Source organism: Pinus tabuliformis, chromosome 1_1 (assembly GCF_031772625.1).
Source record: "Pinus tabuliformis cultivar Carrire ecotype Pingquan chromosome 1_1, CPIR1, whole genome shotgun sequence".
Lineage (NCBI taxonomy): Eukaryota > Viridiplantae > Streptophyta > Pinopsida > Pinales > Pinaceae > Pinus > Pinus tabuliformis.
Genome location: NC_142297.1, coordinates 862,135,799 through 862,162,580, shown reverse-complemented (window position 1 = coordinate 862,162,580; position 26,782 = coordinate 862,135,799). Strand labels below are relative to the sequence as shown.

At 36.9% G+C, this 26,782-nt stretch overlaps 1 protein-coding gene across 1 annotated transcript in view; it reads right to left on the bottom strand.

The window, feature by feature from the left end:
- Positions 1 to 24,462: 24,462 nt before the first annotated feature.
- The window catches only part of LOC149216999 (cysteine-rich receptor-like protein kinase 15), a 58,880-nt gene continuing 56,560 nt past the window's right edge, over positions 24,463 to 26,782 (bottom strand). The window contains exons 10-11 of the mRNA XM_089390105.1: positions 24,653 to 24,730; positions 24,463 to 24,545 (exon numbers count right to left, since the gene is read on the bottom strand). Coding sequence (XP_089246231.1) covers positions 24,463 to 24,545; positions 24,653 to 24,730 — 161 coding nt within the window. The remainder of the gene's footprint in view (positions 24,546 to 24,652; positions 24,731 to 26,782) is intronic.

Sequence of the window (26,782 nt, the reverse complement as noted above, 5' to 3'; positions counted from 1 at the left end):
GTACATACAAACTACTGGGTAGTTAAAAAGAGGAATCTAATTGTAGCGGAACTTAGGGCGAACAACAATCACGCCTGCGCTAGCTTCACTAAATTTGTCCCTTCACGGTCTAATAGATATGCTAAGCAAACTATCAAAACATTTTTAAAGACATTCTTATCCACCCAAAACTTCCAAAGTCATAGACTTCTGAGAAGATATGATAACTGGCTAGATTCAATGTAAGGGAATGTGCATGGTGGATATCTATTTTTCCCTATTCATTCTAGAAGTTTAATCAAAATGAAATCAGGCACAGTTCAATAAGAGTCTAAGATAATATGATCAATGCAAATATCGCTAAACCACATGCAGTTAATTTCAATGAAAGAACTAATACAAGATAATTCATGCTAAAAGTCTAAGATGAATATATACCCCTTATCAATAAGAAAGTACCCCTTATCAATAAGAAAGTTTTTAATTGCAATAGGAAGAACAGCACCACCACGACTGTGGACTCCAACTCCTGCAACAGAAAAAAAATACAAAGAGATGAACAACTCCTGCAACAGCAAAAAATACAAAGAGATGAACTTACATATAAGGATAATAAACATTTAACAAATATAACACAAAACAACAAGCATATATATACTATATGAAACTATATTTTGCTGTGAGAGAAATCTGCTATCCATAATGAGATGATGCCCATCACTAGATTAGATGGAGTCACATCATACTGGACAACAGACAACAAAAAATCACAGTTTCATGGATATAATTGCTTTTCCCTTGCATATTTCCAATATAACGACTTGTCCAATCGCTCTATCTTTTCCCTTGTCGCAATATCTTGCAAAGAGAGCAGAAACCAGTAAAACATATACTGTTTGAAACTATATTTTTGCTGAAATAGGAATCTACTTTCCATAATCAGATGATGCCCATCACTAGATTAGACTCAGTCGCATCATGTTTGACAACCGATAGAACAAGAAATCACATTTTCATGGATATAATTGTTTTTCTGTTACATATTTCCAATATAAGCACTTATCCAATTGTTTTATATTTTCCCTTGTGGCAATAACTAGCTAATAGAGCAGAAAATAGCAAAACATATATCGTTTGAAACCATATTTTTGCTGAGATAGGAATCTTTTATCCATAATCAGATGATGGCCATCACTAGATTGGAATAACATCATATCGGATAACAGACAGAACAAGAAATCACATTTTCATTGATTCAATTGTTCTTCCCTTGCATATTTTAATATAAGGACTTATCTAATTGCTCTATATTTTCCTTGTGACAAAATCTTGCAAATATAGCAGATTGTGACAAAACCTTGCAAATATAGCATAAAACAGCAAAACGGAGTGTTCGAAACTGTATATTTGCTGAGATAGGAATCTGATATCCATAATCAAATGATGCCCATCACTAGATTATAGTTAGTCACGTCATATGATGCTCATCACTAGATTATAGTTAGTCACATCAAAATTTGACAACAGACAAAACAAGAAATCAAAGTTTCATTGATATAATTGTTTTTCCCTTGTATATTTCCAATATACGTACTTGTCCAATTGCTCTATATTTTCCCTTGTGACAGTATCTTGCAAATTTTTAGAACAACCAACAATTGATTTCAGATGAAATAGTGAAGTAACTTCTTACCTGTTATGACTTGAAGTTCAGATGGCCTCCAAGTTCACAAGGATAATAATCCCAAAGATTGTTGCTCTGTATTGAAATTGCTTCGCTGGTTTGTTCCTAGACCAGATGGGGCAGAAGTATTGTATTCAATAATTTCCAATCACAATTCCAAGGCTTGCACCGCTTCTGCTGCATGAAGCCCATACAGGTGTATTTTTGCATGGACAAACCTAGCATTTAGCACAATTGCATTGGGCAGATTGAACTCGGAAACATTTTGGACAATATCGCAGAGGGCGATGGTGCAGAAGGAGATACTGATAGTGATTTTTATTCAAGGTGACTGGAATGAATTCACTTCATCTCACTTATCAAAATGGAAATGGCATGGGATTTTCTCTATATATTCAAAGTGAGTTACGAAATAAAAGCCTTTCTCCTCTCGAGTTTTATTTCAAAAAAAAAAATACATTTTTGTTTCTGATTGAAATGAAAATCTAGAAGAGGAAATGGTTTTCATGTCAAAGATAAATATTCTCTTTGAGGTTTGGCCACTTAAACTACTCTATTAACCTATTTGGTTTTACAGAACAAAAAAAAAAAAAATAAAAAATCCCATGATAGTTATGCATGCCTCCGTTCTGTTGCTTTAATCTTATTTTATCTCTGATCTAAGGGATTTTTTTAATGACTAAGGGATTATGTTTGGCCACCACCATATATTTTCTTCTTTAAATACTGAAAATTATGATGTTTATCCCCCTCCTCCCCACCACTAATCTCTAATACCTCAATTATTCCCACTCATAAAACACACTATAGCAAAATGAAGATTACTCAAAGAAATTGTTCTGCTCTTACAGAAGAAGATTAGATCAGCACACTATTTAGTGATAATGCTCTTGCAACTTTGCCTTTTGCTTTGCCTGCAAAGCAAACCTGCCTACATAATCGTCAGCATAAACATGTGCTGATTAAAATATTATCATGGCTTCAAGAGTAACTACATCATCAAAATAAACATCAAACTGAAGATGATCTTGTATATAATATGACTCACTGAAGCAATTTTTTTAAGGCCTGAACATGTTCTCCTCCTATGTAGCTGAGTCACTTCCTCATGTCCCAAATGCCACTAGCTCTAGGAACAAGTTCACTGTAGTGACCTAAGACGGGGTGATGATCGCACCACAATAGTTTTAGATGCCTGCTTCTGTTTTTCAAAGCTATCATGTGCTTGTGCTTTCAGGCTGTTATTAGCAATAACACTATCTTTCCTTGAATCTTCACCTGCAAAGGGAACATTTTTAACTTCTCTACTTTCATAATGATGGTTCCAAGGGAAGACAGATAACTTATTGGGGTGAAAAACATATCGGTTTCCAAATTACCTTTTTGGGAGTGGATCATTTTCGTGTCAGGGGACTGAGATTTTGTTTTATATCCTTGATTAGATTTTTCCAGATGGATTGGACTTCTACTTCTTTTTGTCAACTTTGCTTTTGATGTGGCCGCTTTCGAAGTCCTTTTACTGCATAAGCTTCCATCAAGTGTTTCTAATGAAGTACGGGCATCATTTGCTATAGATGAGGATTCCACATGGTTAGGACCCATGATCTTTGGCCTTTTTATTCTTTTTCCATCCAATGGTATGTTATCTGAAGCAAGTTTTTCATTGTTAGAGCCATGATCTTTTAGGCCCTCTACAGTTGGTTCAGTAATATTTTCGCAATCATCATTCAATAAATGCTTATTCTTGTTTGGCCCTATCGATGCTACCTTGGAATGATTTTTAGTATCGTTAAGTCCATTGTCTTCTGGCCCTTCCTTGGCTTCTTTGAGATGATACTCATTAGTAGTATCATTTAACAAATTTTTCACCTGCAAAGGATTTGTTAACACAAAAGTACATTCGGGTTCATGTGCTGTAGTTTGAGGTTGCTTTTTGCCCTGTTACACAGCAAAAGTACAATTAAATGAAGTTAGCCATCACAAAACCGATAATAAAGTCACCTGAGTAAGTGGAACCTCACATTAAAACATTTTTTGTATGAATAGCAAAATGGAAACCCTAAAAACTAAACATTACAATTATACTTCATAATGATAAGAAAACCCAAAATCACCACGAATCCCTTCAGTATTCTACTATTTATCCATATTTTCATCATTTACACCAGTCATAGACAACTTTGAGTGGTCAAAGGAAAATTTGATGGACGCTGGATGCGAGGGGAACCTATGAAGCCATTCTAGGACATAGGAATATGTCTTAGAGCACTATATGGTTTGCGGACTATGTTATATACATACTCAGATGGAAATCATTAATTAATGACCGGATTTCTTCCTTTCAGGTAGAAACAGAATTTAACAGCTTCTAGAAGCAGCAAAGATTACTCCATGGAAAGTAAAAGGTACTTAAAATAGTGTTAATAAAATGATTAAAAATGTTTTATAATATGTTGAGGCATGAACTATGACTTTGCAAATTTAAAGGGGCCAATTGAAAAGATAAAGTGAGGATAGCATTACCTTTCTAGAAATCCTTCCTGTGACCGTATTTGCCACACAAGTTCCGTTATTCTCTTCATTCTTCTTCATCTCCACACTCTACAAACTTCTAAGTGGTTGGTGATTATCGCAACTAGAAACGACATGAAACCGGGGAGAGGAGTGAGTTGGACCAAGACCTGAGTGCTTCTCTTTTGATCTCGTGGAACTTACATCCTTGTTGGCCTGTCTCTACCTCCCTTTTACCCTTTGTTTAGTTGTCAAGGCCTTTTCATCTGCTATGATCGCCTCACAAATAAGCACTTTCAGCTTCCCTTGAATGTCGATTTGTAGCCTTGCTTGAAAACAAGCGATGATAATATATTTTCATGCCTTCCCAATTATTAGTAATGATCACCTTAAAAAAATTCAATGGACTTCATGGAAATAGGCTAGAAAAATATACCAGAGAATTTGCAATGCTTCCTTTTGATGTTTCAAATATACATAATCTTCCTCCCATTTTGACTCAGGGGGAGTATTTGGCATGTGTCCTCTTGCAACTGTCACATGTAATTTTCAAAACCCAAGGACTCAAGCAATAGAGGGCCACTTCCTTCAGAACTCTGATCAGGTAGAGAATTCTCAACAGCTTCAGATGCATCAGAGGGATCTGAATTCTCTGGCAACGTCATCACAACCATAGACTCCAGGGAAGCAGAGGCTTGTTCAAGCTCATAATTAACAGCCACTAAAACATCCTCTATCAGGCTCTCATCAGCCCAACCATACAAGATCTTCAATTTCTCTACTACAACCTTTTTTTGATTTGCATCATCTGTCATGCCCTGCAGCATAGCAGTGCTAGCTAGGGTTGTATTAGGATAAGGATCAATCAATTTCTCTGGCCTAACAACAACTTTTTCTATTAATTGAGAAAATCCTTTCCAGGGTTTGCCTCTAGAATTTGGAGACATAAAGGAAATATTTTCATGCCGCACCACAGCCGAGACATCATTCTATCTTTCAGATAATTCTTGTCCATAACAGAACCCTGACTTGGCTTTCTCTAGAGATGATTAGAAGAGGACGAGGTTGGCGGAATAGGTGGGAAAGGGTCCATGTCAGCCTTAAGAACCCCACTCGGTTGTTGGGCATCAAAGGAAGCCCATCTTGGAACCTTAGCCCTTTGCTGCAGTAATCAGATGGACCTCTTAGGAGCACCACTGGTGCCCATCATGGAGCGCTTACCCGTTGAGAAAAGTATTGTTGGGTCTGTATAAGGAGATCACGAGATCGAAACCCTTTGGCTTTTTCGTCCAAAGTAAGATAAAAAAGAGGGGTCTACTGTTTACTCCTTCGTCTAAAGATAAAGGGAAATAGATCATTCATTAATGAGGATCTTATGCACATAATTTCAATGTTGTACCTAGCTAAAGAACTCTCAAAGCCACCCGTATGTACTTCTAGAGCTCCCGAAACCATGTGTAGGATTTTAGAAAAACAAAGTCGTTGGATTGTTGTTGTCAATTTTTCTTTTGTCTAAAGGATTTGATGTACAAAGATGAAGAAGATGCGTTGAATTTGCACTGAGAATTGGACTAAAAATCCATTAACAAATCGTGTGAGCTCTGAGAAATTTTTACCCCCCTCAAGAATTGTAGGCTGAGAACAGACCCAAATAAAATTGCGCTCGACTCTTGCCGTGTTGCTATAGAAAAAGGAGTAGTTTGATTTCTGTGTGAATATATGCACGGCGCTATACTAACCTCTAAACCCTATCAAATGTAGAGGGATGAGTTTGTGCAGATAGGTGCATGCACCTGGACTTGGGATTATGCTGCACCCAAGTGGTGTCCTGGAACTCCGACGTAAAATGCATAACAATTGGCTATAAAATCAGCAGCAGAAACCACCCTTCAAATCAAAGGTCGAAAGTATGTCATCTGATCAAACGGAGCAGGGTAAATAGGTTGATGATTGTTGATGCATAGGAAGGCCTATCGACCTAAATATCATTATATAAGCCTTTGATTTTGTAACTAAAAGTGGTACCTATGTTATTATAGAGGGAAACTCTGAAAAGGAAATCTTTTAAACTATATTTGACTGTGGATATTTTTTACTAACACTGTGTGTATTAAGGCTTCCTTTTATTGAGTAAATTACTTTTTTTTTTTAAATTGTTCCATAGTCTTTATTATTTATCATCTTATGCTTTCTTTGTGATTTGATTCCTTAGTATAAAGTAGATAGTAACTATTATTTGTATGGTTTTATTCTCCAAATAGTTAACAAATCATCACATTACTCAATAAGTATAGCCTCCTTTGACTTGTGTCCTAAGACTAATTACTAATTTAGGCATATATTTACATAAGGTTTATGTGGTTTTATCTTAGTAATATAGAGCTTAGATTATGTTAATTTTATGATATGAATTGAATTTATTTTTTATAGTAATTTATGTGCTTATATGTTCATTCTGATTATTTTCTCAGTTGTTTATTCATAAACAAGTAATTGGATGAATATTTCTTTCATGAAATTGCTATAGTAATGCTTTACATCTCGACTAAGTAATAGAAGTAGACCGAATTAGTTAGTTTCTTTTGCATTTATTAATGATTTTAATCATTAGAATGTCTTTTATTTCACATTAAGTATTGCCCTTGTTAGCTTTAATTTTAATTTATAATTTCATATGTAAATTAAAATTATGACTTTTTTTTCATCTTTCTAGGAAAAAAAAAAATATTATTCTTTTGTACCCAATATGTTTTTATTTTAGTCTTTACTCTAAAGTACCATAACTATTTGTACATATTTTGGTATTGCTAATTATCATTAATTCTTGTAAATTAATTTTTTTTAATTAATATTCTTTCTATACAATTAGTTTCATTTTATTATATGTATTAGTTATTATCTATGTGTTATCTATACACTATATTTAATTTATTAACTCATAGTTTCAAGAATATAATTTAGTTTAGCTATATATAGTTAGTATAGGTAAGGATTAGATTTTCCCTGGAGGAATAATCCAAAGGATGATGGAGCCTTAAAACGTGTTGAGGATAACCACACCAAAGATATAGGGCTATTTAAAGAGGTGTGGTCTCGGTCATTTCTCCCTCGTTGAATAGGGTTCCTAAAAGTAGCATCAACACCACCTTCTCAACATCTTCCTCTATGTGGCCTACTTTTATATTTAGCCCGTACAATTCTTTGGTGTATTGTTTCACTATCATATATTTTTACCTCATTTTTTTTAATCACCTAAACAAATTTAGTTGATAATCATTGGGCATAAATTTTCTTTTCAATTTAGCCACCTTTCTATCCAAACTCTTAATATTTTCTTTTCCTTTCTTCCTCCAATCTACCTACAACATGTCGCAGCATAATCTTGTTTAATAGGGTGCCTAAAAGCAACATCAACACCACCTTCTCAACATCTTTCTCTATGTGGTCTACTTTTATATTCATCCCATAGAATTCTTCGATGCATTGTTTCACTATTATATATTTTTACCTCATGTTTTTTAATCACCTAAACCAATTCAACTGATACTACTTGGGCATAAGTTTTCTTTTAAATTTAGCCACCTTTCTGTCCCAATTCTTAATATTTTCTTTTACTTTCCTCCTCCAATCTACCTACAACATGTCCAAGCATAATGTTGCATGTGCACTCATTTTGTTCACCACATATTTGACCTTCTAATCGTCCCCACATCTTCATAGTTGAAGTATTTATCTAGTGCATTGATCCAATCAACTAACTCTTCCACATTTAAGTTGCCATCATACAATGGCACCTCCATCTCTATTGTGGGTCCTACTTTGGTAACCATCTTTTTTAGTTACTCCTTTGATTTCTCTCTTCCTAGAGATCCCTCCATCTGATATTCTCATCTTGTATCTTTCCTCTCGTTGATGTCTCCCACATCAGGTTCTCTTATTTGGGTTATTTCCATGAATTCTATTATTTTCTTGATACGCCTCAGTTCCAACCATAAATCCTCATACATCCTATTCCTGTCTCAGCCTCCTCTCCTGGGTGGCATATTTCCACTGATTGTTTGGCATGTTTTCCTCAAAATGTTTCTTTATCAAGCCTCAATCTCTATAAAAATTCCTTCTTTGATACCACGCTAATGTAGCAAGAATATGCTAGTAGGCCTTGTTTGATTTATTCCCTTGGCACTTAAGTGTCCCTAAGACTTTCTCCCTCTATTTCTTGGGTTTTTCAGAGGACCAAGGTCCTAGTGTCCAAGCCAATCTTAGTTCTTCATAAAAAAATACTCATTATTGTGACTCAAACCTTTGTCATGACTCCATACATATGCCCATTCTAAATTTAAGATTGGCATTGTTCAATGATGTGGGACCCTCTGCTCTCGACAAATTGTAGTTGACCATGCAAATTAACTACAAAATATTGTGGGGGACCTCCTCCTATGATGTCAATGGAGGTCGGGTGCTTCACACTCCTAATTCCAATTCAAAGCTTTATTCTACTTATCGACAATGAGGGTTTTTTCAAGTTAATCAAAGGTTTGTAGTGGGGGCTAAGGTACCCCCATGACATTGGCTAAGAGGGGTGTCCATGCTTGTGATTCCTTCACTCCTAAACCTTGTGTCGACTTGGCATACAATTACACTAACATTCACATGGAAAACATCAATTCACCCTCTCAGTGCTTCCTTGGGATTCCCACTAGTCATCTGAAATGCCTTGGTTAATCTGTTATGCATGACCCTAGCTTGCGTACTCCCCTCTTTTGATTACAAATCCAGTAAACTAGAACTATGGATTATCAAACTTAGGAAGTTCCTGGAATCATCAGTCCTTGAATTTGTCAGCTATCGATAGACCTTTCAGTATCCAAGGGTTTGAAGTACAAAGCATTTAATGTTGTTAGTGCAGTTGGTTTCAACAAGGGCACCCACATACTATGATAGTAATTCATGTTTAGGTAAGAATCTAATTGCTCAACATTACATAATCTTGAAAACATGCATTCAAAGTAAAACAAAAAGTATGATGTTAACTTCAAAGCTTCAAATAATTAGTAGATATGGTTTTACAATTCGGGAATTAAAAAACAAAATCTCTTTTTTTCTATAAATATTAACTTAAAATTAAATCAATTGTAACTAAAATCTTTTTTATAACAATTAAATTTGTCCCTAATTCTATAAACTAGAAACCACCTCATCCGATTAAATATTTAGGTATGTCCTCTAAAAACACTTCAACAAAACTAACAAATTCCAATGATGAAAATACCTTCTATATAAATATTCTCAATATAAAAAACAAAAAATTATGTGAAATATGGCCTAACTTATAATAATAAATCAAGTATTTCCTCAAGTACTATTTACTATAAGACGTTTATTTATTTTATATCAAAATTATTTTTAATCTTGTTTCAAGAGAAAATTTTAAATATAAACATCTAAATATAATAAAATATGTTTATTTTCCAATCAACGATTTTATTATAAATAAAATGCATTTATCATCCCATGTATTCTAATTTACAAATAGTGTTATTGGGGTCCATTAATTCCTACACTTTATTTGCATTACTAGAGAGATCTATATTACTACGAGAACGACGATAAGGACGATGGAGACTTACAAGGTCCCCTTCTTTTTATATTTATGCAATTTATGAAAATTAGTATATTCACTAAGTACTTTTAAGGTTATGGATTAAAAATCACACGCATTTATAGCATGCACGCTTCATTGTTTTTATTAGTTCAAAATAATAGAAAGTTTGAGTGATATTTTTATTTTTAAATTAAATATAATTTATTTAAAAATTTTATCAAATTAATATGTTATTTATTTATTTGAAGTGTTGGTTATGTTGTTTATGGTTTTGGATAGACGGTAATCAGAGGTTGTGTTAAGATAATTTATTTATTTAAAGTGTTGGTTATGTTGTCTATCGGATTTTGGATAGACAGTAATGGTGTTGTGTTATGATAATCTTTGATGTAAAGTAATTAGGATTATATATTAGATATGATGAAGATATAATCGTACCAAACTTTAAAAAAAAAATATTAATTATATTAAATATTAAATTGGTAAATTGGTAAATTGATATTTGAAATTTTTATAATTAGAAAGTTACTTTTTTCTTATTAAACAAATTTAAATTATATATTTTATTGATGATGATGATGGTTAACGTCCACTGAGACCAAACTTTGGTCTATCGGACCTAAAGAATCAAATTATTTAGTTTGATTTAAGATTTTATTCCTATGCTCAAAAAGCTTAGAGAGAAACCTCCTGAGCTTACTGTAATTTTGACAACATAAAAGGCCAGGAAGGTCAGTATTGCAACAAAGATTTTGAAACTGAGATCTAATGTGGTTGTACACGGGGCACTCTAAGAGGAAGTGATTTTCATCCTCGATGTTCATGTTCTCACAGAGATGGCAGAACCTTTCCATCCATGGTGTTTTAGGAATTGCCCAATGACCTGTTTCACTATGGAGCTCATGAGAGTTCATTCTAATCTTGGCTATATTAATTTTCTCCTTTGAGCTAGTTAAAACAAAGAGATGCTTTTTATTTTTTAGGGTTGATGACCTCCTTATAATATCTTAATTTTCTTTTAACTGCTAAATCTTTCTCACACCACATTTTTTCTTTGAACTTAGAAGTAACAATATTTTTAATGTTATTAATGTTTTGCAACGCAGCATTCTCGTCGATCTCCCAATGGTATGATTTAACCAGACCCTGGTGTCTTTATACCAATCTCGTTTGAGCCTTAGGTGGTTTTGGCTGGAATTTAAAGCTATCTTAGGAAGTCTATGGTCTCCTATGTTATTGAGTTTGTCCTTGTACAACAAAAACCTAGTCATAGCTAGGCTCTCAATATGGGAAAGACCCACTTCTATAAGGAGAATAGGATAGGGTGTGTTGCTTTTCATTTTGAGGTTATACATTATAAAATGCTTCTGGATTTGCTCAATCTTTCTCCATGATTCTCTAGAGATGCTACAACCCCAAACCTCACATTCATAAAAGATAACCAGAGTGACTAAATTTTCAAAGAGGAACTTCTTTATATCCCACATTACGAGGTTTGTCGTTTTACAATTAATTTCAAGACCAAATAAACTTTCCATCCCCCATTAATCCTTTTCTCAATGCTATAGTTCCAGTTGAGCTTGTGATGAATATTAATTCCTACGTACTTGTAGGAAGACACTTCCTCCAAGTTACTATTGTCATACATAAAATTAGCTTAAGTGTCCTTCTTGGATTTGATAATCATAACTTTTGTTTTGTAAGTGTTAACAATCATACCGATGGTAGAGCAGAAATCCTTAAGAAGTATAAGTTGCTTATCAAGATCAGATGGGCACCTTGCGAGAAGAACAATATTGTCAGCGTAGAGAAGAAAGATGTTGACTATCCCAGCTAAGATCGTGCCAGTACATCTTGCTTCTTCTAGACAACCTTCTAACTTGTCCATGTAAATGCCAAATAAGGTAGGAGAGATGGAGCAACCTTGTTTAACTCTGATATTCAAAATATATTTATATTAAAAAAATAATTTAATTCAATTTCAATATTTTTAATTATATTTAATTTTAATTATTAAAACTTTTACGATATTAATGAGATAAAAATAAATAAATAAATTATATATATATAAAAGTAAATGAAACCTAAATACTTTGTGCAAGGTAGCAAAGCTTTCCTAAAAAGCACTTTTGCGAAAAGAGGATATATCTATTTTAGTGCATTATTAATTTTAGAAAAGAGATATGGCAAAAATAGTTTTGTCGTGTTATTGTGTTATATTTATTTATTAATTTTTTTATATATAGAAGTTTAATATCAAATTTTTAATATAAATAAAAATTTAAAATAATTAATATAAATAAAAAAATATAAATCAATGTAATATTAATAAATTTAAATTAAAAAAACATATATTATAAATTTAAACTTTCAAAAAATAATTTTTATGAAAATATTTTTTACGGTCTTATAAAATATTTTGTGTATTCAAAAAGGTGGTTGTTGTTATTTTTAATTACATATATTCAGATTGAAAAAAAAATTTGAAAAAATAAATAAATTAATATTTATTTAATAAAATGGATTTGAACAAAGAATACCATTTATGAATTTTATATCTCACAATTTAAATATGACATATATTAAAAAAATTAAATAAAACAATATGTATGGTTCTTATTTATGACAGTTAAATACCTTCCAACTTCAAATCTTATAAACTTCCATACTTTTGAATGTGATTATATTTCATCAAAATATATATATATAATAAATATTAATATTATATAATATAAAATATTATAAAAATATTTTGAATTTTTTATTATAATAATCATTAATCCTCCGTATAATAAATGAATCTAATTAACATCTTTATTTCTCTTTATCTCATTAATATTTTAATAATATTTCCAATATAAACGGTGTAGAATATTTTCCTCTTAAATATATACACATTATAATTGTAATATCAAAAATTCTTTTATATATTAAAATATAAACTATTAAATCTAATTAAATCTAACCATATATAGTTATTATATTATAAAAAAAATACATATTGTTCGTTCCCAAAACATAAATCATCATCCCTTTAAAGTACTATACAAAATTAAATTTTTTAGAACTGTTTATGTAAAATGAAAGCTACATTGAAGTTCTGGCAGAGGTTAGGTTTGTTTAAGTATTTAATGTTTAAAAAAAATTGGGCAAATGGAAGAGAGTAGATGGCCATAACAGATTAAAAACTTGGATACAGCAAAAGTACAAATGGTTTAGTAAATGGGGTATTTGCTTGAACACGTGTCCCATAAACAACAAAGAGATAAAAACTTTTGTTATGGATAAATTTAGTTCCACAAATGTACATGGGATAAGGAGCTGGGAAGAAAGAAAAAGTGCTATATTGAAGTGTTTATTCCCACTCATAGTCATCAAGCAAAAGCATACATAGAGGCCAATATCTTTTGGAGAGCCAAAATTCTTATTGCTCAGTTAAGGACTAATTCTCATCAACTCCGTTGTTAAACATGGCGCTGGAAAAGGCCAAAAGAAGTGTGGGAGGAAAGAGTATGTGTTTCTTTGTTCTTGTGGGAAAAGTGAAAACAAAAAAACATTTCATTTTAGAATATGAGGCCTTCAAAGACAATAGGGAGACAACATAGCGCTGGAAGAAGCCAAAAGAAGTTTGGGAGGAAAGAGTATGCATTTTTTGTTCTTCAGGAAAAGTGGAAACAAAAAACATTTCATTTTAGAATGTGAGGCCTTCAAAGACAACAGGGAAAGTTATCAGCCCCAAGGGTTAGCCCAACTGGTCAAGTCAGTGCCTAACAGTTCGGGAGGTCACCGGGTCAATTCTCCCCGAAAGTCCTTGGGGTCAGGTCGTGATGGCCAACTAGAGATCAGCTCTAGTCTTTACGTGGACATAGCCGGCATCCACTGACCACGGGTAAAACAGGGAAAGTTATCCGTCTTTATGTGGATGTAGCCGGCATCCACTGGCCATGGGTTGTAATGACCCCAGAAGATGTAAATGTGGAATTTTACTATGGTAAAAGATAGTGTGGTAGTTGTTGTTTTATTTTAAGAAAAAAACAAAACTGTGATATACTACTTTATTGAGAAATTTAAATATTTTTCTTGAAATGCTGACAGCCTCTTAAAGGAGGATTTCAAAGAAAGAAGTCAGTTGTAATAACTGATTGAAACTACCCTCCCAAACAGGAAAAGTCCTGGTAGTGGGGAGGAAGTTCTGTGCTGTTGGGACAGACAGAAAGATCTTTTTCCAGAGAGAAAAGGAAAAAGGAAAATGCAAGAGAAAACTAGTTAAGTCTGGTGAGGACCAGATAACTAGGCACAAGGTGCACATATCTTGTTGAGGGCTGAAGGCCTGCAAGATGGCTCGAGGGGAGAATCCAGTCTTATAGATGGATCTCATGGTTGGGTGGAAGAGCAGATTTGGAATGCAGGTGAATTTACTAAAGTACCTATTCATGACACTGGCGAACCAGGTACGAATTCATACTGCAGAGAATTTAAATGAATAATGAATGTTGAATGCACAGTGGACTTATAGTAGTCAAGGGATAACTGTGTGTTCCATTTCTTTAATTACTATCATGATGTTAATATAGTTAAACAGGTGGTAGTTTAACTTAAATGACAAACTATCATGATGTTAATATAGTTAAACAGGTGGTAGTTTAACTTAAATAATAGACCATTATTCGATAGACCTAGTAAGAAACAAACAGAGAGACAGAGGTGGTCTCAAGTTAAGAAAATGCATATAACGAGAAAAGCAGCCAGAATGCCATAGAACTTAACCAGCTGTTAATGTACCGAAAGTAACATCAGAGACATTTTGAGCCTGTGCAAGGAATGCCGGCCATAAATCTTTTCTTAAACATTGACAGAAAGGAGATGAACCTACTTTAATTTACAATAGACTGTCGAAAATCGGAAATTTAACATATCGTTTCAGGAAAAGAAAACAAACTCTGCAATCGCATGAGATGGTGGAACTATACGGTAACCAGATACAATCAATGCCGTTAAAAGTAATGTTCGAAGCTTACAGTCAACAGAGGAATCAACAAATACAGATTAACAAAAACGAGGCATCAAACAATGTTCATATTAGGGTTAAACAACTCAGAGAATGCGCAACCGCAGCGGTGAGCACAGCTGTGAGGAATTTTCTCCGGAGTAACCCATATCAAAAACAAAGAACCTGTACATGCTTCCAAGTAAACCCTTACATGTGTTATAATCCAACCTCTACAAGAAAGGGAAAGAAATATGGCGCTATTGTATAGACCGAGCCGAGAACATCAAATAACCGAACTATTCAATGACAAAATTATACGGAGGTAATGGTTCTATTTACTTCGAAAACTATTAACAAAATATAAGTAAACTTGAAAGAATCCTTCCGTCACAGAGGCGGACAGCTGAACCATAGCCGGAGGTGGATAACCATTAGCAAACAATGATAACAGCGAACCATGTTAATAATGTTCAAAACGCAAGCAACCCAGAAGGGGGCTCAGACAGAGTAACAATCTTCGAATGCAAATTAGGCAAGAACTCAGATAATATAACCCTGAAAATGTAAACATTTATATATACAACTGAAAACACAAAAATGTATAGACTGGTCCCGCTAACCAACAAGTTTGGCATTATAGCCAGCTCATGTACAGTTGCCATTAAATTAAGTACAGAGGCATCAGTGCCCAAGATCCCGAAATGGGTAGAAATATCCAAAATTAATTCACAGTCAAATGAAATCGAACACATAAGTTCCGCCGTGTATCATATCTCACCAGAGTCGGACATGGCTTTAAGCCTGACAATTAAAATCCATATAAGCCGTGAGGATTCCCTCGGGAAACACCTCATCAGAACGAAAACGAGAGAAAACCAACATCAGGAAGACGGACTGCAATAATCACAAATATGGATATATTAGGGTCGAAGGAGCCTTAGAGCTCTCGCACCCAGGAGGAAAAACAAAACAAGAGGTAACCCCTACCTGTAATTTGCTGAGGGAGCCGAGGCGTTGAGATTATGCTGTCAAAAGGGCTCGAGCGAACCCATCTGCATGCACTACCAGCAAAGGGAAAACAAAATTAGTAAGAACTTCTAAAACGGGCAAACAAACTTAACTCAGTGTGCGAATAACAAAAATGGTAGCAGATGAACATGCAAGCAGTGGTAATACATTACCTGTGCAAGTTTCCGATGAGCATACCATGGCATCGGAAGGCCAACAGGTTCGAGGACGGCACTGGAGGATTCGAACCGGTGTCTGAGAACCAGAGTGGAGTCGGCCGTGTGGAGCAAATGAACGCCAGGCTTGCTCCTGTGGGTTTAAGTATTAACCTAATACCCTTGGGCTTACCCCAGCCCTTCGATCTGAGGTGTAAATCTCGGCCGTTGATGCAGCGCGGGAAACTGGAGCGGGGAGGTCGAGAAGACGGAGCCTGAGGTGTCACATGGCCAAGCGGGTAAGCCATGCCACCTGCCAAAGTGTGGACCAGAACCATAAAGGCAACCGATGACTCGACGCCGGCAGAGACTGCAGTCGGACCAAAAATCTCCGCGCCAATTTAATATAAGCCACGTACTGAGGGGTTGGTGAGTTGAGAGTTAAAAACAATATCATACGACCAACCATAACCCAATCCACCGTGCAGCATATAAAACCAACGCAGCATATAAACTAGCATGCGGTAAGGCATAGGTTAATATAGCACATAAATTGACATGCAGTAATGCGTAAGGGAACGGTATATATGGAATAATAGAGTTACCATTTATGCCATTTTTTTTTTTTTATTATTATTTTATGTATATGTATATGAGGGTGTGACAAATTGGTATCAGAGCCCAGTTTCAACACTGTGGCCTCAGGAACGACATGTTTCACTGTGCAGAAAATTACACCATACATATGTATAGAAAGTTAATAAATCAATTAACTGTTGTTTCTGTCTATTTTAGGGGTGAGATACAGGAACATAACAGCTAATAGTTAGCTAGGAAAAAGAAGTGAAATGCAAGGAGCCGGCAGCGCCCCTCGGGAAAACCCAGAGCTGTGGGTACAGTTGGGCGAGGAAACACGAAGTACCAATCTCGCAATACTGGAAACTGTTCAGGAGTTGAAAAATGAGATGGCACGATTACGAGAAGACAACGCGCGCTTGACGGTGGAACAAGAGAGAATTCTGAAGAGTTTGTCGGACAGGCAGAACCCACCCTTATCTAATCCCAGTGCGGAACAGCAGAAGATGACAGAAGAACAAGACTATCAAATTGGACCTGAAAATTCAGAAGGTAAGGAGGACCATTCTGATAATGTACCAGAACAGCAAACTTCAAAACGTCAGAGGATGGAGCTGCAGGGAGAGTTTCGAAAAATTAAACCCCCACATTTTGATGGGGAACAGGAAGAAGCGGCTGAAGCATGGCTAATAAACATGAACAAATATTTTCAGTTGTATGAGTATGATCATAACTTGAAGGCGCGACTGGCTATTTTCCAGTTACAAGGTAAAGCAACCCTGTGGTGGGAGGAAATCAAGATTGTCAAGGGGGTAAGTGAACGGACCATCACATGGGAGAAGTTTCAGAAATACTTCAAAGAGAGATACCTGACCGAGCGCTTCTACGATGAAAAGGCAAGAGAATTCCATGATTTACGGCTGGGGCAGCAGACTATGGACGAATTCATTAATCGTTTTACTTCTCTGCTACGTTATGTACCCTATATTAAGGAGGAAAAAGCCAAGGTGCAAAGGTTTGTGAGCAGCTTACCTTCATATATAAGAGAAAGGATTGAGTTTGACAATCCTAGGACAATGGATGAGGCTATCCGCAAAGCAAGGATCTGTTACCAGCAGAATAAACAGAAGGGGGATGCTTCAAATAAAAGATGGAATGAAAGAAGGAGTAGTCGGATTGTCGGAAACAGCAAAGGAGGTCGCAGTAATGGTGGTAAGGGAGCTGGTAAAGGATTGAACAGCAGAACTGTAGCAAGAAGTGCGCCCCGAGCTAGGCCAACAAGTGAGACTAGAGTAAGTGAACAGCCTGTTAGGCCAGAAGGTGAAGGAATGACCAGACCTCCAGTTCAATGCTGGGGCTGTGGAGGACCTCACTATGTTAAAAACTGCCCACAGCGAAAGGGTACGGACCAGATATCCCAGATTCACGAAGCATCGACCGTTGGGGATGTGGCACGTAGTGTACCAAGGATTAACGCAGCCTTGGATGATCGCCAAGCGGAATACCAGCCGACTATGGTGGAATTTGAAGGTAAAATCTCAAACTTTTCTATAGCTGTTCTCATTGATCCAGGAGCTACTTTAAGTTATATTAGCCCAAAGATAGTAGAACAGTGTAAGTTACAATCTGAAAAATTCAGAAATCCGTGGTTGGTCCAACTAGCTACGGGAGCCAAGAGACGGGTCTTGGCAAAAATAAATAATTGCTCTTTAACCGTAGCAGGACAGCCAATAGTTGTGGATCTGAACGTACTACCCTTGGGTTCATATGACATCCTGATTGGGATGGATTGGCTGGAGAAACACTGGTCATTAGTAAATTGCAAGACTAAAACCATTTACTATAAGAATGATCTTGGTGAGCAGCAAGAACTGCAAGGGATCAAGCATCCCGTACGGATCCGACCCATCACAGCGTCTCAGTTAGCTAAATGCATCAAAAAGAAATGTCAGATTTATGCTATTCAGGTGGGCTACGCAAATCAGAAGGATAAAACCGCTACGCTGGACAACATTCCAGTGGTGCAAGAATTTGCAGATGTTTTTCCAGAGGAAGTACCGGGATTACCACCTAAAAGAGATGTGGACTTTACCATCGAACTGACCCCGGGGGCAGCACCCGTGTCACGGGCACCATACCGAATGAGCGTACCAGAATTAACAGAATTAAAAATGCAACTGCAGGAGCTGCTAGACAAAAATTACATCCGTCCCAGTGTATCACCATGGGGAGCCCCAGTGTTATTTGTCAAAAAGAAAGATGGAACTCTTCGGATGTGTATTGACTATCGTCAGCTGAATAAGCTCACGATCAAAAATAAATATCCTTTGCCCCGGATTGATGAACTTTTCGATCAAGTGAAGGGGGCAACGGTGTTCTCTAAGATCGATTTGCGGTCTGGTTATCATCAGATTAGAATCAAAGAGGAAGATATCGCTAAGACAGCTTTCAGAACACGGTATGGGCATTACGAGTTTGTGGTGCTACCTTTCGGTCTGACCAATGCACCTGCTACCTTTATGTGTTTGATGAACAGTGTGTTTCACAGGTTCTTGGATAAATTTGTGCTGATATTTATTGACGATATTCTGATCTACTCCCGATCGAGGGAGGAGCATGAGGAACATCTTAGAGTAGTGCTACAAACTCTGTGGGAACATCAGTTATATGCTAAGTTTAGTAAGTGTGATTTCTTCCGGGAAGAGATACAATACTTAGGCCATATAATCACCAAGGAGGGGATTGCAGTAGATCCTGAGAAAATAAGGACCATAATGGAATGGCCCATACCAAAGGACGTGGCAGATATTAGGTCCTTTATGGGGCTAGCTGGCTATTATAGAAGGTTTGTGGAAGGTTTTTCAAGGGTAGCATACCCTATCACCTCCTTACAAAAGAAAGGGAAGGTATTCAAATGGACCCCAGAGTGTCAGCGGAGCTTTGAGCAGCTTAAACACTTACTCACCACCGCACCCATTTTGAGTATAGCTGATCCTAATAAGGATTACGTGGTTTGTACTGACGCAAGTAAAGAGGGTGTGGGAGGAGTGTTGATGCAGGAAGGAAGAGTAATTGCATACGAATCAAGGAAACTAAAGGAACATGAGCAGAAATACTCTGCCTACGACTTGGAGTTGGCAGCCGTTATTCATGCACTGAAGATGTGGCGACATTACCTCTTGGGAAGAAAATTTATGTTGTTAACAGAGCATCATAGTCTAACAAACTATTTCATCCAACCCACCTTAAATACAAGGCAAGCTCGTTGGGCGGACTTCCTAAGTGGGTTTGATTTTGAGATTAAACACTTAAAAGGAAAGGAGAACCGGGTAGCTGACGCATTGAGTTGAAAGGTGCAGTGCTTGTGCAAAATTTCGGTCAGTAGATGGTAGAATACCTTACTTGAAAAGATAAAAATAGCAGCTGATCAAGATGCTGATTATCAGCAAATTAAACAGCAGGTACAACAACTTTCTGGTAGGGAAACACAGTAGGGATATGAATTAGATGATGTCGGAATGCTGTATTTTAATAAAAGGCTGTATGTACCTTATGAAGATAGTCTTAGAAAACTGATTCTGGACGAATTTCACATCAGCCACTACACCGGGCACCCAGGATACCAAAAAATGGTCACCGCACTTCGGAAGGAATACTATTGGCCAGGAATGAAGAAGAATGTAGCTGAATACCTGGCGCGATGCCTGGAATGTCAATAGATTAAGGCGGAGCATTTGCATCCAGCAGGGCTGCTACAACCCTTACCCATTCCGGAATGGAAATGGGAAACTATTTCCATGGATTTTATAACCGGGTTGCCTCGAACAAAGAAAAATAATGATTCCATTATGGTGGTGGTAGATAAGCTGAGTAAGGCAGCACACTTCATACCTGTACAGTCCACGTATAAGGCTGTGCAAATTGCTCATATTTTCATGCAAAATGTGTTCAAATTGCATGGACTTCCGAAGGTAATAATATCTGATCGTGATGTCAAGTTCACATCAACTTTTTGGAGAACATTGTTTGCTGAACTGGGAACACAGCTGAACTTTAGCACAGCCTATCATCCCCAGACCGATGGCCAAACGGAACGAGTGAACCAGGTGGTGGAGGACATGTTGAGAGCATGTGTAATGCTGAAACCGACCCAATGGGAGGAATATCTCCACCTGGTTGAATTCGCGTATAATAATGGGTATCACACGTCAACACAGCTGAGTCCCTTTGAGGTCCTGTATGGGCGGAAGTGCCGCACACCCTCAAGTTGGGGTGGACCTGAGGATAGATTAAGATTTGGCCCAGAAATGCTCAAGGAAATGGAAGACATGGTGAAAAGGGTGCGTACCAACTTAAAGGCTGCCCAGGACAGACAAAAAAGTTTTGCAGACCGGAAGAGAAGGTTCAAGGAATTTCAGGTCGGAGACCATGTTTTTGTAAGAATTCAAGCCAGAAGGAGTACCTTGCAGTGGAGTGGGTGTGCCAAACTTGCCCCTCGCTATTTTGGACCTTTTCAAATCTTGGCAAGAGTGGGGCCAGTAGCTTATCAACTCGCCCTGCCAAGTCATATTAAGATCCACAATGTTTTCCACGTTTCTGTACTAAAAAAATACGTCTACGATCCTAAACATGTGATCCAATGGCAAGATGTTCGGGTAAGAATTAATCTGGTTGTTCTAGCTAAGCTTTGACCTCAAACAAGGAAATAACTAGACCTGTTGTTGGTTGCAGGTCGAGCCGGAAGGCGAGGTTCTGGTCGAACCACTGAACATTCTCGACCGGAGAGAAGTGCGGCTGCGGAAGCGGGTTATTTCCCAAGCTAAAGTGCAGTGGCAGCACTATGGGCCTGATGAGGCCACTTGGGAGGATGAGGAACTCCTTAAAGAAGCTTACCCGAACTTGTTTAGGGGAAACAGACATCGGGACGATGTCCAATCACAGGAGGGGGAGATGTAATGACCCCAGAAGATGTAAATGTGGAATTTTACTATGGTAAAAGATAGTGTGGTAGTTGTTGTTTTATTTTAAGAAAAAAACAAAACTCTGATATACTACTTTATTGAGAAATTTAAATATTTTTCTTGAAATGCTGGCAGCCTCTTAAAGGAGGATTTCAAAGAAAGAAGTCAGTTGTAATAACTGATTGAAACTACCCTCCCAAACAGGAAAAGTCCTGGTAGTGGGGAGGAAGTTCTGTGCTGTTGGGACAGACAGAAGGATCTTTTTCCAGAGAGAAAAGGAAAAAGGAAAATACAAGAGAAAACTGGTTAAGTCTGGTGAGGACCAGATAACCAGGCACAAGGTGCACATATCTTGTTGAGGGCTGAAGGCCTGCAAGATGGCTCGGGGGGAGAATCCAGTCTTATAGATGGATCTCATGGTTGGGTGGAAGAGCAGATTTGGAATGCAGGTGAATTTACTAAAGTACCTATTCACGACACTGGCGAACCAGGTACGAATTCATACTGCAGAGAATTTAAATGAATAATGAATGTTGAATGCACAGTGGACTTATAGTAGTCAAGGGATAACTGTGTGTTCCATTTCTTTAATTACTATCATGATGTTAATATAGTTAAACAGGTGGTAGTTTAACTTAAATGACAGACTATCATGATGTTAATATAGTTAAACAGGTGGTAGTTTAACTTAAATAACAGACCATTATTCGATAGACCTAGTAAGAAACAAACAGAGAGACAGAGGTGGTCTCAAGTTAAGAAAATGCATATAACGAGACAAGCAGCCAGAATGCCATAGAACTTAACCAGCTGTTAATGTACCGAAAGTAACATCAGAGACATTTTGAGCCTGTGCAAGGAATGCCGGCCATAAATCTTTTCTTAAACATCGACAGAAAGGAGATGAACCTACTTTAAGTTACAAGAGACTGTCGAAAATCGGAAATTTAACATATCGTTTCAGGAAAAGAAAACAAACTCTGCAATCGCATGAGATGGTGGAACTATACGGTAACCAGATACAATCAATGCCGTTAAAAGTAATGTTCGAAGCTTACAGTCAACAGAGGAATCAACAAATACAGATTAACAAAAACGAGGCATCAAACAGTGTTCATATTAGGGTTAAACAACTCAGAGAATGCGCAACCGCAACGGTGAGCACGGCTGTGAGGAATTTTCTCCAGAGTAACCCATATCAAAAACAAAGAACCTGTACATGCTTCCAAGTAAACGCTTACATGTGTTATAATCCAACCTCTACAAGAAAGGGAAAGAAATATGGCGCTATTATATAGACCGAGCCGAGAACATCAAATAACCGAACTATTCAATGACAAAATTATACGGAGGTAATGGTTCTATTTACTTCGAAAACTATTAACAAAATATAAGTAAACTTGAAAGAATCCTGCCGTCACAGAGGCGGACAGCTGAACCATAGCCGGAGGCGGATAACCATTAGCAAACAATGATAACAGCGAACCATGTTAATAATGTTCAAAACGCAAGCAACCCAGAAGGGGGCTCAGACAGAGTAACAATCTTCGAATGCAAATTAGGCAAGAACTCAGATAATATAACCTTGAAAATGTAAACATTTATATATACAACTGAAAACACAAAAATGTATAGACTGGTCCCGCTAACCAACAAGTTTGGCATTACAGCCAGCTCATGTACAGTTGCCATTAAATTAAGTACAGAGGCATCAGTGCCCAAGATCCCGAAATGGGTAGAAATATCCAAAATTAATTCACAGTCAAATGAAATCGAACACATAAGTTCCGCCGTGTATCATATCTCACCAGAGCCGGACATGGCTTTAAGCCTAACAATTAAAATCCATATAAGCCGTGAGGATTCCCTCGGGAAACACCTCATCAGAACGAAAACGAGAGAAAACCAGCATCAGGAAGACGGACTGCAATAATCACAAATATGGATATATTAGGGTCGAAGGAGCCTTAGAGCTCTCGCACCCAGGAGGAAAAATAAAAAAAGAGGTAACCCCTACCTGTAATTTGCCGAGGGAGCCGAGGCGTTGAGGTTATGCTGTCAAAAGGGCTCGAGCGGACCCATCTGCATGCACTACCAGCAAAGGGAAAACAAAATTAGTAAGAACTTCTAAAACGGGCAAACAAACTTAACTCTGAGTGCGAATAACAAAAATGGTAGCAGATGAACATGCAAGCAGTGGTAATACATTACCTGTGCAAGTTTCCGATGAGCATACCACGGCATCCGGAAGGCCAACAGGATTCGAGGACGGCACTGGAGGATTCGAACCGGTGTCTGAGAACCAGAGTGGAGTCGGCCTTGTGGAGCAAATGAACCCCAGGCTTGCTCCTGTGGGTTTAAGTATTAACCTAATACCCTTGGGCTTACCCCAGCCCTTCGATCTGAGGTGTAAATCTCGGTCGTTGATGCAGCGCGGGAAACTGGAGCGGGGAGGTCGAGAAGACGGAGCCCGAGGTGTCACATGGCCAAGCGGGTAAGCCATGCCACCTGCCAAAGTGTGGACCAGAACCATAAAGGCAACCGATGACTCGGCGCCGGCAGAGACTGCGGCCGGACCAAAAATCTCCGCGCCAATTTAATATAAGCCACGTACTGAGGGGTTGGTGAGTTTAGAGTTAAAAACAATATCATACGACCAACCATAACCCAATCCACCATGCAGCATATAAAACCAACGCAGCATATAAACTAGCATGCGGTAAGGCATAGGTTAATATAGCACATAAATTGACATGCAGTAATGCGTAAGGGAACGGTCTATATGGAATAATAGAGTTACCATTTATGCCATTTTAATTTTTTTTTTATTATTTTATGTATATGTATATGAGGGTGTGACACGGGTAAAACAGGGAAAGTTATCCGTCTTTATGTGGACGTAGTCGGCATCCACTGACCACGGGTAAAACAGGGAAAGTTATCCGTCTTTATGTGGACGTAGCTGGCATCCACTGACTAGAGATCAGCTCCAGTCTTTACATGGATGTAGCCGACATCCACTGACCACGGGTAAAACAGGGAAAGTTATCCGTCTTTATGTGGACGTAGCCGACATCCACTGACCACGGGTAAAACAGGGAAGGTTATCCGTCTTTATGTGGACGTAGCCGGTATCCACTGACCACAGGTAAAACAGGGAAAGTTATCCGTCTGGCATCCACTGACCACGGGTAAAACAGGGAAAGTTATCTGTCTTTACGTGGACGTAGCTGAAAACAGGGAAAGTTATCCGTCTGGCATCCACTGACCACAGGTAAAACAGGGAAAGTTATCCGTCTTTACGTGGATGTAGCCGACATTCACTGACCACGGGTAAAACAGGGAAGACGTAGCCTACATCCACTGACCATGGGTAAAACAGGGAAAGACCACGGGTAAAACAGGGAAAGTTATTTGTCTTTAAGTGGAGGTAGCCGGCATCCACTGACCATGGGTAAAACAAGGAAAGTTATAGCCGGCATCCACTGACCATGGGTAAAACGAGGAAAGTTATCCAAATATGCTCGCAACTAGCTCTTGGGATAGCTCTAGTCTTTACATGGCTGGCAACTAGCTCTTGGGATAGCTCGTCTTTACGTGGCTCGCAACTAGCTCTTGGGATAGCTCTAGTCTTTACGTGGACATAGCTGGCATCCACTGACCATGGGTAAAACAAGGAAAGTTATCCAAATATGCTCGCAACTAGCTGTTGGGATAATCTATTTAGCTAGGAGTTTATCGAGAATCTAAAAACATTTATTGTGAAGCTTCACAGAAAAAAGCCGAATACATCAAACACATGAAAAAACATTCTTTAAGTCTCATAAACTATATTTAATCTTATAGATATTAAAATAATTTATTTCTTCTTTCTATATTAAATTAAATAAAAAACTATATTGCTTTTACCACACAAAAGCGTATCGTGTGTAAAACGTAAACATTAGCCTGTGAACTATGTTAAATTAAATAAAAAACTATATTGCTTTTACCACACAAAAGCGTGTCGTGTGTAAAACGTAAACATTAGCCTGTGAAAATCGGTCGGATCCAAGGATGGAATTTGACGGGCATTTTGCCCGTCATAAAGCCTTTTGAACGTATTTGACGGTTAGAAATTTTTAAAGAACTTTTTTTAAACGTGTTTGGAAAGGTTCAAAACGTATTTTTGACGGTTAACATTTTGCTCAAAACGTCATTAATACCCATTGAAAAAATCGGAAGCAAAGGTAGTAGACTGAGTTTCCAGGCGTTTGTTCTCCTCGATATGGCCACTTGTCTGGCCTCCAGCAAGCCATCCTGTAACGTTCGTATCTCACCTTTCCATGACTTCCGTTTGGTGTATGTTTTTGTCATGGTCCTATTGTAAGTGATAATTCTTGTGGGAAAGGCGTCCAGGAAAACCTAAAGTAAATCTCACTTGCTTTTATCTTTGTTTTCGCACATTATTTTGTCATTCAAATTGCACAAGAGGATTTTGGTGGATTTTTGGTTTATGTTTTGTTGTTTTTGGCAGATGTAATGCAAATTAGCTCGAGGAGCACTGTTTTTGGGCTTTTAGTGGATGGGTTTTAGTGGAGGTTGGGTTTAAAAGGAATTTGATTTATTTGAACATTGGTATTTTCAAGAAGTAATGAATAATTGATTGTGTGGAGTTGTATTTCAAGTAAGATTTTCATTTTTGTGTTGTTAGGTGAGATTTGGAGCATAAGCCAATTTTGACTATATTTAAATTAAAATATTTACATGAATGATTATGAGAATTAGTGTTTTTTAATTAGAATTTCAAGCTGAATTTTTGTTATTTAAAATAATTTTTGAATACATAAGTGAATTTAAAACTCTAAAAATTAAAAATCCCTCTTAGATTTTGATTAAAATTAACCATAAGAAAAATCATTTAATGGATAAGAAATAATTTAATTAATAATAATAATCATTCTAACATATTTAGATAGACTTCCCTAAATAAAATAATCAATATAAAAAACATACCTCAATTAAATGGGATATCTTTTTAATATTGTATTTTAGTAATGAATTTTTCATTTAATAAATTTGTTTTGATGTAAATTCTATTTTTTTGTTACAATGTATATTTTTAGACGACGAGGATTTCCTTCTTTTCTAAAATATTTGTGAGCAAATTTCTCTCCAACAAGGTAGAGATATTGTAATTCTTTTATAACATTTTCCTTAGTCAAAATAAAATTAGAAAAATAAATAGATAAAATTAAAAAAAAAAACTAATAATAATTATAATTAATAATTGAAGCAACTTAGATCCATCTTGGATCTACCAAGTGGCAAAAAATC